The 12,662-nt window shown below is 36.5% G+C and overlaps 1 protein-coding gene across 1 annotated transcript in view; it reads right to left on the reverse strand.

Moving 5' to 3' along the window:
• Nucleotides 1–714: 714 nt before the first annotated feature.
• Nucleotides 715–12,662, reverse strand: part of LOC149244786 (Galactose mutarotase-like superfamily protein) — a 34,004-nt gene continuing 22,056 nt past the window's right edge. The window contains exons 7-9 of the mRNA XM_089374999.1: nt 1,601–1,703; nt 1,385–1,484; nt 715–1,213 (exon numbers count right to left, since the gene is read on the reverse strand). Coding sequence (XP_089231125.1) covers nt 1,002–1,213; nt 1,385–1,484; nt 1,601–1,703 — 415 coding nt within the window. The 3' untranslated portion in view covers nt 715–1,001. The remainder of the gene's footprint in view (nt 1,214–1,384; nt 1,485–1,600; nt 1,704–12,662) is intronic.

The following is a 12,662-nucleotide window of genomic DNA, read 5'->3' on the forward strand; positions in this document are numbered from 1 at the left end:
TTGATATACATAGCATATGGATGTACCTGTCGGTCACATTACAAGAGCGGCAGCATATGGAAGGTTAGGTTAACTGGCATCTTCTTTGTAACATATTCTTAAGTTTGCACAAACTTATATTTAATTCAATTAATCTTAGTTGAAAGCATATATATATTTCTGCACCAGCGCAGTCCATGTATCTCACACGTCTTACATTTTAACTCCACGCCGGCTATACTAAAAGACGTGCTGTTTACAAGATAGCACATATTACTTACAAAATCCGTCCAGAGTTATTCTCTTAGATTAGGATGATAGTGTCTTCCATGACACACAACAGCAACACAGATTTAAGATCACTTCCGAAAATTTCTGTAGCAGTCCAGTTAGTTCCGAACGTTTTGCTTACAAGGATCACATAATATCCTCATGTGAGGTACTGCCAGTTTCTAGCACAAGCAGAGCATCTTGTTGCTGCCAGTTCTACACTTTATGAGTTTATAATTGTGCATCACCACGGTGATCAGTAAGCCAATTGGATATAAGTTATATTTCACATATGATTTGTTTTCAAGCACGTCTAAGATGTATGCAACACAAATATCATATGTGCCCAATCTTTCAGCAAACAAGTCTACTTGACCGTTCCTAGTCCATCAATGATGCGGTTCTAAGTAGCATATGGAGAAGTGTCGATAAATTCTCTGTTTATGTTAGTTCTTATGGAAAAAATAAAAGCAAGCATTCAAGTTGTTCTTCATATTCATGTTCTTTAATTATATTACAAGTAACTAGGGTGTTATTCAATTACAGGTATTCATAATAGAATCTTTCGAACTTGGCCAATCCAACCGATACTTGGTCGGAAATTTAAAAATACAAAACAGGAAATGGAACTTTAACAATACCATTATTTAGTACACAGTAAGATGGTGCACATTCAGTTATCTGTTGATATACAACTATGAAATCTGAATACAACATGCAGTAAGTAGTTGGTAACTAGCCCAGATTGATGCTTAACCTTGTAAAACTTTCTGGGGATCCAACTGACCGCTAAAGTAACTTGATGGTACTGCGGACAGCTCCTGACGACCTTTCCATTCTTCACCTGGTTTTAACGTAATAGGCTTTTCCACTGCTGCAGCCTCAATGCACAGCATATGCTTGTATTCATCATCCCCGAAGTCAGTCATGGCCTTAGCCTTCCTCTCCCAAGGATTCCACACAACTGCATGAAAATAGTACATATCCAATTAAGCAATCATATTATAATTTATGACGAAACTATTGATCATATTAACAAAATGCAGATCCTTGACTTGTCACTGCGTGTATGCCAATATTGGTCACACTGTTGAATCGTACCAATCCCTATATACTTGAAGAAAATGGATCTTACCTGCATCAGCAAGGCCATCCTTTTTCAATACAAAGGTCCTCTTCTTCTCATGGTCAATGATTGCGATTTTTGTTGGAGTGCTAAGATAGATTCTGTCCACCTTCATCAATGAAAAAATCATATTCAATTAAGAGGTTCAACTATTTCATTAGCTATGCCAAAAATACAGCCATAACAATAAGTGCCAAAGATCGTCACCTATGTGCTCTAGCTTACCTCCGACTCAAAGGTGATTGCATCACCTTGCTCAGTAAAACGTTCCTTATTTCGTAAGTTGTCCAGGTAATCCAAGGTTTCCAATCCTTCTACTCGTACTTCACTGTAAACAGACAGAACAGAATGGACTTAAACACATGCAAAAGTAGCAATCTCAATTAGTTTTGACTCATATAAGGGTTTTTCATAATAACTTCAAACCAAAACTGCCACCAGCCATCATCAAAGACAGAAAAAAAAAATTCCCAGTCCTACCACAAGTTACTAAGGCACTTAATAACTACAGCTTAAACTTTTTTTTGGAGTCCAATTACCTCTGGCTTAGTCTCTATGTTGGGTTACTGATAAAAGTGTTGAAAAAAGTGTAACTAGGTTCGGTCTTCATAATGACATGATCTATGTAAATTATGTAATAAAAGAGAATAAATTTATTTTGTATATCTTGCTACATGGGTTTCATGAGCAAGAAGTGTCATAGGTCAAAGGACTTCTTCTTGATGTCTTTAGGATTTATTAAAATGTCAAAAAGTCAAGTCATGTATGAAGCAGCTCTTCTTGAGCCTATATTTAATGTATACTAGTCTACAAAATGTGTAGAAGCCCTCCCAAGCAGTGTTGCGAAAATCATGATTTTTTCGCTGAAACGATTAAATCGGCGATCAATCCCGATTTTTTGGGAAAATTTCTTGATTTTATTTTTTTTTGCCGATTTTTACGATTTTTTCCGATTTCAGACCCTCGCCGATTTAATCCCGATGGCAATTTTCGCAACATTGCTCCAAAGACCAAGCACAATCCTCCAGCTACAAGCACAAAAAGTTTGCAAGCAAAACGAGAAGGAGATCATCATGTCGGCCTCAAAATTAATTAAATAACAAAAATGACAGTCATGTCGGCTTGTATAAAAGACATGTCGTTTCACTTGTTATAGTCGGCTCAAAATAGGAGGTACAAACCACTATAAATACCTGTCTAGGGTATCCACAAATGAAAAGCACAGAATTCAGATCCTCTTGTGAAATCTCAGATGGGTAAGGTGCAGGAAGGAGGATGGGTACAGGATCTCGGACATCTTGCAGATTTGGATAAGGAGCAGTGAAAATCTTCACATGCCTGTAATGTTCAGGCTTTGAACAAATAAGATCACTGTAGTTTTCGGATGGGTGCAGGCAGATCAAGTCTCGGTCAAGCAAATACTATAGGGTATCGGATGAGGTACAGGAGAGTAAAACAAGTCTCTGCAATTCGCACTACAGGATGACACAACTTCGGAACTGTCTCCTAGCAACCTTGGCATTCCAATGATGAAGATGATCCAAGTGGTATCTCTGTTGCAGTCTCAGCATAATGAGAAGCAGTGACAAGGGTTACAGTCTCAGCATAATTATTATGGTCTCGAAAACCCTACAGTTTCAATGAAAGGATCACGATGATCCCACAGTAGCACATATTTGTTATCCCTCTAGGCATGCTCACAGTCACAGCTGTAACAGTATCAGCTCACACTCCTTGACATTCCAGATAGACGCAGCATATGATGACTTATATCTCAGTCATATACTTGGTGCTTACTGTATCATTAAATATAATCACAGTCTTGATATATTCGTGATAAGGAGGGATCTCTGTGATACGTTCTCATACACAGCCTTGATCCTGGCATAGATGTAATCATGATAGTTATAGGATCATGATCTTGATCTCGATATAACTCTCATATCTCAGGGATCTCATTATAATCTCAGTGCAGGAAAGATGCAATAGTAAATGATCTTGGTGGTACTAATGTGAAGGTCTTAGTGTTGCAGCAATGGTGACCTCAATGAAGGTACATCAATGATGATCTCAGTGAAGGAGCAGCAAGTGAAGGTGCAGCAGTAGTGTGATGACATCAGTATAACAGCAGTAATGATGATGATCTCAGCAGTGACAGAAAAAGGGATTGGTGTCTTGGTCTTGGAGTGGCAGAACAGTTCAAGGGTCATGGTCTAGGTATTCGTCAATTGGAATCTCTATAAGAAGAATTTTTGTGCAGGTTTTCCTCTCCAAGAGGGAGAGGTTTCGGCCCTAGCAGAAAGCCAAACACCTTGTGTTCTTGTCTCTTTGTTTTTTATAGCAATTTGATGAAGCAAACATACACACTAATAATAATATGAAGATCAAGTTAAGATTAAAAATTGCAAAAGAACTTCACAAATTGTTATCATTTAAGAAGATTTTCATTAATTCTGACTGCGCTAGATTCTTTAACAAAAAGCATGAACTTTGCTGCTTCCATTTCGAACAAGACAGCTATAGCTATAGCCATTATATTATTCTTTTGTCTGGGGGGAACTATTGCTACAACTGTGACATTGCCAATTGGTTTTATCTCGCTAGTTCCATTAGGCATTGAAACTTTTAGGAGATATTTTGCATCACCAGAATACTTCTACTCGCCCAATTTTTACAATCTTCCATGACCATTGAACTTTGACAACTATTTTTTTGAAGTGGCACATTGTTGACAATATGTTTACAATTGCTTCTTTTTCTCAAGCAGCCAGAAATGACATTGTTGAGAAACACAATAAAGTTCAAGTATTGGCATGTAGCAGATTAAACTTGTCATTCAAAGTTCAGATTCAACCATTGGGGATCCACTTTATGGGAATCCAAATATCTCCTTTTGAAATCTTGAAAATAAGGGAGTACTAAAAAAGAAAAAGATCTTTAGCCCAAACCAAAACCATTCTGTCTCAAGGTCTACTATGAAATTACTTTTTCATTACTTACCATATTTTGTATTCTCTTTTGTACTTCTTGGAGAGTCTAGACTCTAAAGCTTCATTTTGAGTCACGATGTATTCTACAAAATGTATCTGACAGTCACATTGACTATTTTATAAAAATGTCTCATCAAAGTATTTCTTCTAGACATGGAACCCTAGGCTATGTGTGAAGCAAAAGTCATAAAAAAGTAAACAATTGCATGTACTCCCAAAATTGACCTTCCTTTAGTCAAAAGGCTGATATTGTTAGAGCAGCCAACTATATTGAGATTGATAGGCAATGTGTAAATCCATATTTGATTGTATGACCGCTCTTTTACATTCAATTAAAGCGTCAAGCCAACGAGCAGGCCTGGAGTTTGTGAAAGAAATAAGGCACTGCAGATATATTGCACTTGGATGTAAATTGAAGATAATTGTACTGAGAAAACTGATCCTGGAAGTGCATAATCTTCTTAATCACAAATTGCAAACATTCTGCACAATGGACTCACAACAGGACTTCATCACCATGCTTCAGGTTATCATTACTTGGTTAAGAACCACGATGAAAACAATCATGCCATTCGTAATCTGAAAGGCCAGCAATTGACCTCAACTTCTACAATAAATTGGTAACTAATTCAATTATTCAAGTTATCACCCCTGTGAGCAAGCAATGTCCATGCCAACAAGCATAATGGAATAAAGTTATAAACCAATGTTGAAAAACTTGGACTCGGAAAAACTTGGTCGGAGTCCAAATTGATTGACTTGGGATAAAAAGGGGGTTGGCAAAAAGGCAATGAGCATTAAAAATGCATAAAAATACAGTTTTGTCAATTAAATTAGAATTTAACCTAAAACAAGATCAGATTAAATACCATGCAAACCATCTGACAGCACACTGGCATAAAGTTAGAATCATATTCAGCAAATCAGTGTAATAAAAAGAGAGTGAAAAACAGACTTTATAGAAAAAAATTGCTTATCAGGTGATTTTTTCTTAAAAAGCACTGATAACTCACATGACCCATAAATTTCTCAAAACACTTTAGTCTGGCAAGTTTTGCATATTTTGCAATTTCTCGGCCTAAGAACTTGTTTTGGGCAGATTACTCCGTGAGTTCTCCAACACTGGAATAAACATTGACAAAAAACCCAACAGAAGAGCCTCAGACTGCCCAAAAATGTTGGAAGGGAAGAAACACAATCAGGACAATTTACCCTAGGCAAGGCTACAGAACTATCCCAATAAAGCCTATTTTCAGGCCATCACTATAAATGACATCTGAATTGAATCGGAGATCACTAAAATGATGATAGTCAAAAAGCATCACCACAATAACTCAGTCCTGATTTACATAGTGTATTTGACTGCTTCTACCAATATTATTATAATTTTGCTACATTTGACAATCTGGTTGTCCTCCTTAAATGAGCTTCAAATTGTGGCCTCCCGTGGGCTGTAACTTGCCTACACCTTGCTTATTGGAATAAAGTCAGCCTGTTTGGCTAGAGATGATGATCATATTGTAATACTATCTAAATATTAAGGACCATTGTGTAGATATTATAATAATATAATGTCTATTTTTATATATGGTACGAAATAGACAAGGGTTTGTAAGTTTTGCTTGAAGGGTTAAAATATGAGGAGTCGTAGGACTTCAAAGAGTCTTGAAAATATTTTGTATATTTATGTGTTTGTGTCATATATAACCTTTACAGTCTTCTTTGTAGTATAGCATCACACTTCACTTGCTTCATAGCTGTAAGTTTTACACAACCGTGGGCATACACATACGAATAAGAAACAGTGAATTGATGCATTCATTATTCGGTGATGCAATGTATCATTACATGGTAAGAGAAGAAAGTACATTATATAACTTCCAAATACCTGACCATTTAACCACTATTTTAATTACAAATGAACTCATCTTTACGTTGCTTTATTAGTAAGACTTTATTATGTGCCTAAATCATAATTAATAGGTCTACTTTTTAATTATGATCCCATTATTTCTAACACCCTTTTATAATGGCCGCTTTACATGTTTTGTTCCAATAAGAAAAAATAAAAGCTTTGAACAAGCAAGATGTTTGCAGCCTACTCCAAGATAAGGTCTTCATTCAGTCAACTATAAAGTATCACCTTTTGGATACCGACAATTCACTCACTGGGAGAGAGCAGCAGCTCCACACAGTTATCTTCTCTTTACACTGATAAAGTACAGTTTTGCTGAGATGAAATCTCCTTTGTTATGGCCCACTACTACAGCGTCTCTTCTTCTATTCTCAGTCACAGCGGTTCCCTTATTCATTCCCAGGTATTCACTCCTTTTTCTCTTTTTTTCTAATTTCCCACATACACACTTTATCTGATATGATACCAGATTGCAATACACAAAAGAATTACTTATCTTCATCATCAAGATGTCTCGCTTCTGTCCAACTGTGAGTGTGATTGGAGTCCCTCATCACCTTCTCTGATCACAGCAATCCCTCAGCTACTTCACCTGCTTCCTTGGCTTCTCCTTACTGTGTCTCTGATAACATGCGAGTTTTACACACACAAAGCATGGACAGGAATACACATAAAAATGAGAAATAGTGCATTGATTCATTCATTATTAGGTGATGCATGTCTCACTACATAGAAGGAGAAGAAGAGCAAGCTATGTAACTCCCAAATACCTAACGATTTTACTACTACATTAAACAGCTCATTATTACATCACTTAATTAGTAAGACCTTATTATATGCCTAAATCCGAATTAATAGGTTCAAGTTCTAAGTATGACCATTGTCTCTAACAATATCATCCTGAGTTCACACTGGATTATACAGTTATTCTGTTTACATTCCTGGCATGATATCAGAGTAGACTGGGGCAGGCAAAGGGGCACCTCTCCAGCTGGACTATGAAGATGGGGATCCCAAATAGTGAGTTTTTACTAATTTCAATCTGTAGTAATTTTTAGTTTGTATAAATCTGCTCTGTAAATCTCTGCCTTTTTATTGCTGAGACACTTGCTGGATATTTTATGGCATTAGGTGCATACTAGAGTTTATTTCCACAAAACGAGATTTTGTACAGAAAGTAATTAGTGTTTGAAGCTGCGCAAACACTGAGATAAACAAAAGAGAAGGAACAGGCAGCAAGCAAGTGAATCTAGGGGTGACAGAAGAAGGGACAGTTGAATGAGGAAGAGAACACGAAGAATGTGAGGACAGCTTGCATGAGCACAAAGAAAGCAGACAGCGGACAGTAAGAATGTGAGATGAAATGCAGAAGAGAAGAGTGGCGTGGACAACAGAATGTAAAATCAGAAAACATAATGGAGATCAGCAGAACATGAACATGATCAAAGAGCAGGCATGACAGAATAAAACAAAGGCAGATAGCAGCAAAGAAGTTTACAATCAACAGCACAGCCTAAGGGTGGTGCGGTAAAGCCAGTTGATCAACATAGAAGGGCACCACAGGCACAAGCAGGAAAAGTGGCAGAGTGAAGTGAAGTGAAGAACATTTTGAAAAATTAAATATTGCACAGTCAGGGCAATACACATGGTGTTGGAAAATGTAACTAGGTTCGGTCTTCATTAAATGTATTTGAGTCATCTTGTAATGTACTTGTCAAAAGAATAAAGAAAAGAACTTTTATTAATATTATTGTGACTTATTAAAGTATGGGTTTAATGCTTGGGTCACCATGTTTTAGGTCAAAGTCTCCATTGAAGACTTCTAAGATTTATTTTGAGTCAATAGAGTCATTGTACTTTTAAGGAGACCCTTCTTGGGCTTTTGAATCAATTTTGTTTTGGACATCAATTTGATTTGTTTCCATTGCAGGTTGGTTGAAGTAATTTCTAAGGATTGAGAGGGGTCAGATCTATCCATTTGTGGCTTCTATCCTCAACATGTTTTTTTTAAAACAGCTGCTAACTTTCTAGCCACAGATCTGGCACCTTTTACAATTTTCTAAAGGGTTTCATCATAAAAATTATATTCACTGGTTTATCTATCAAGGGTTATTAAAGGCAGGATTGACAGGGGTCAGATCTATCCATTTGTGGCTTCTATCCTCAACATGTGTTTTTTTAAAACAGCCGCTAACTTTCTAGCCACAGATCTGGCACCTTTTACAATTTTCTAAAGGGTTTCATCATAAAAATTATATTCACTGGTTTATCTATCAAGGGTTATTAAAGGCAGCCACTAGGCTTTTTTGAGCCTCAGTCTCACTATAAATTTTGGATTTTTGGCCAGGGTTTTGAAGGTTTATCGATTTGAGTTTTTTGCAAGAAATTTTTAGGGTTATAATTATAAACCATATCATTTGGAATCGTTTTAAATTATTTTGACTGCGGGCAAATAGAGGGATTTTCTGAGGCCAAAAGAATACAATTACAAACATTTTTGAGTTGGCCGCAGGTGTTTTGAGACCCATACATCACCCCAAATTTCAAATCTTTTGAAGAGCACCAATTTTATTGTGATAACCCTCGTTTTTTTTGCAGAAATCACCACCAAATTTGAGAGGGTTTTATCCATAGCTTTGGGCACATATTTGATTCAATAAGGGGATCTAAGCCCATTCTTGCATTAAAATTCTTTAAAGAAAATTGTCATTCTGAGGCCAAAAGAATACAATTACAAACATTTTTGAGTTGGCCGCATGGTTTTGAAACCCATACATTGCCCAAATTTCAAATCTTTGCAAGAGCATCAATTTTATTGTGATAACACTCATTGTTTTTTTTGCAGAAATCACCACCGAATTTGAGAGGGTTTTATCCATAGCTTTGGGCACATATTTGATTCAATAAGGGGATCTAAGCCCATTCTTGCATTAAAATTCTTTAAAGGAAATTGTCGTTCGCTGCTTGGTCTAATTGCAAAATACTAAGGACAGTTGTGTTTATGTTAAGGGGCCAAGAGTGCTGAAATCATCCTGACAGTGGGCTTACAGCCTGATCCTTCTACTTAGACGTTTTTGCAAATAAGCCTTGGAACCTAATCAAAGTCTCCTTTAAAATTTTAATTAACACTTCAAGATAAAATTAAAAAATTTGGGGGCTAGTTGTGAAGTCTCATAGGGCTATTTCTCCTCAATCTTCGAGTGGTTTTGACCTCTGATGTGAAGTGTTTTCAGAACTGTGATTTCATTAGTTTGCAGGACCTTTGGATTGAAGACATTATACCTTTGCCCTTCTAGACTAAGAGCTTTCTCATTGTCATCACATTGTTGAAAAATTGAAAATTTGAAAACTGTTAAAAAACATTTGATTCTCTCCAAAATTTTGGAGAGCCTTGAGCCTCAAGGCCCTAATAAAATTTTCTACAATAAAATCTGATTAAATTTCAAACTATCTTTGGGAGCTGGACAGGAGTATTTGCATTTATGTTTTGGGTTTATTTCTGGAATTTGACCTTCAGTTTTGCAGACATCTTCACTGAATCTCAAGCTATTCCTTTGCATCCCTTTTGTGCTAATAGATTGATGAACTTGGATCCCCTTTCCTAGTGGTGAGCTTTTGGAATGGTCATTCATCTCTTATTTTGAAGGCAGCAAGTTTCATAAATTCTTGATCCACTGTTTTGAAGAAATTTTTTGAAGGCAGCAAGTTTCATAAAGTCTTGACCCACTGTTTTGAAGAAATTTGCAGTCAGATCATAAATGGATCAGTTCCTCATCCTAAGGAGAGAGTTGTCATTGTAAGATTTTCTCATTATTATAATTCTCCTTGAAGAAAGAACCTTTCCCTTTGGCAAGAGACCTTTTTTCTTATAACATAATAATAAAATTAATCTTCTGCTTGAGGGAGCATGGGACTTTGATCCCTGGCATCCCTTTTCTTCTTATCTAAAAGGGGTGAACTTACTGACCGATTTACTAACTCACTTATGCTTGATAGCTTCCCCTTTTTGCATTTAGCTTCATTGCAGCTTTCTAAATCTTTAAATCAATTTCTAACTTGCATTGCTACTTTGATATAGGTGTTATTGGATATATCTTGTCTCATTTTTAATTGCATTACTAGAGCTAAGTATTTGTTTCATTTCATCTCTTGTTAGCAATCTCATTTGCCATCATTCCTATATGCTTTCATTGATAAACTTGTTTTCACTGTCCAATATAAGTAGACATATCTTAATAAGTGTTCATTGTTAAAGGCATTTGGGAAGTTGCGCTAACTTCCAATCTAATTGTCATCTTCAATTGATTATATAATTGGAATCATGAGCTCAACTAAAAGGCTTTTTGAATATCATTTTATTTGAAGTACACATTTTATTTACATCTGCAAGTCTTTTTCTTATTGCTCATATATCCAGTTGTTGTATTCCTTTAATCTCATCGTACTAACATTTTTCTTTTAGCAATTACTTAGTGACTTGACATTTCACTTGCAAGTGTTTCTAATTTGCAATTTGAGCATTGTTAACAAGGCACTGGTCTATATCTACTAATCTTGCTATTGCTTCATTGAGATTTACTTTGCTCATTTAATAAACACACTTGCTAATTAGTTTCAAGTTGCCTTGAGCGGTATTGATCTTGCTCTTAATCTCCTAGGATTTGTTGTTCCAACAAGTCCTTCCTTCATCCATATACCATTAGTGACTACCCCCCTTGACTAAGCTAGGAGAGAATCTAAACGAAGTTAGTAGGGATCAAGGTGACAGCCCCTACTCTGAGCATTGCGCCTTAGGTGTACACTTTAGGCAACAACACCTCCATACACCATACAATTTTATTACAAACAAATACCATATACAATACTCCTTAAGGCTTTCATAAAAACTCGAATATATATGCTCAATGCTCCAATCTAAATCAATGCATATACGACCTTTTCATAATTATTCAACATACAATATATATCAGCCCAAATCAAAGGAACACAATCTTTTCAATATCTTGAAAAAGAACTATTCGTCGACATCCAAAAAAAATCTTTTAATGCACCAGTCAACAGAAAGCATACCACACAGTCTTCAAAAAATGTTTAATGCAGTCTTCAGAGCATGACCAAGACTAGCAGGGAAGCCACGTGAACCATATGTATCCTAAGGATTTAAAAAATGTGTGCAGTAGGGTTTTGTAGAGGCCTCTGCTTGACGAGCGAGAGAAGTGAATATCACTGAGACAATAAATATTTAAAGGCTCAGATAGTGTTACCGACTATCGTCGGTCTGCAACTGGCATCACAGATTTTGTTTCTCGCTCACACTTGGTCAGCTATCGAACAAACAACGCATTGCAAACACACCAACGCATTCCAACGCCCCATAAGTAGCTCCCTTTAATGTATATGAACCAACGCTCACAAAGTGCTCAAAGCATCTTCGAGAAGTATACACAGTCAGGACTAAACGCACCAGGGGTATGGACCACAATATAATAACTCAATGCACAATAGAGAGCGCACATTAATGCTCTATATTTCACCACACGACCATCATAACCAATGTACAATCCAACACACAATCACGATTTGCAAGGGTTATGCACCATTCGACGCAGGTATGAAGGATCCATATGCAATGTATACACAAACCATTAGCAACAGAGATTCCAGGAACAGTTTAATGTAGCACGATTCACGATCTTGAGTGCAAAGGCAGAATTCAACCACAATTCAAAGACTTGCCTTTGATTAACGCAGATTACAAAGGCATTGTTCCACAGACCATTATTTAAATGCACAGAATCATAGTCTTCAAATATGCGTGGAGCACCAGAATTAACACAGGGTAGCAAGGAGCCAACGCACCAAAAGATAACAACATAACCAAAGTATAAGAAGAAGACAGTGCGCACATAGATTTGAGATTCAGAATTTGAAACTAAATTTGAGCAGATAGAGGACAGAGGAACAAAATATGGCAGAAAACTGACAGGAGTTACAGCACGAAAGCTAATTTTGGGAGTTGACTCTGATACCATGTCAGGTCAGGAGTAACTCCGCCAATGTGATTGTGCATTTGCATTACAAGATCATTGATAAATACATTGAAGGGAGACTCTTGGAATTCAGATTCCAGTGTCTCTTCACCTTCCTTATTTTTGTATTTACAATATTTACATAATTTCCCTAATCCCAAAGATTAGTTGCCAACAAAAACCATTACAGTATCATGGTGGACCATATTAAATGTTAGGGGAACAAAACTATTTCACACAAACCTTCCCTTCAAATGTCTTTCTAGCTTAGGATTTGTAAGCAAGACACCACACTTATGTCAAGGATTATTATGCAATTAGCCATATTAGGTGCTTCCAACCCCTAAGGAGAA

The sequence above is a fragment of the Pinus tabuliformis genome, chromosome 8 (assembly GCF_031772625.1).
Source record: "Pinus tabuliformis cultivar Carrire ecotype Pingquan chromosome 8, CPIR1, whole genome shotgun sequence".
NCBI classification, from domain to species: Eukaryota; Viridiplantae; Streptophyta; class Pinopsida; order Pinales; family Pinaceae; genus Pinus; species Pinus tabuliformis.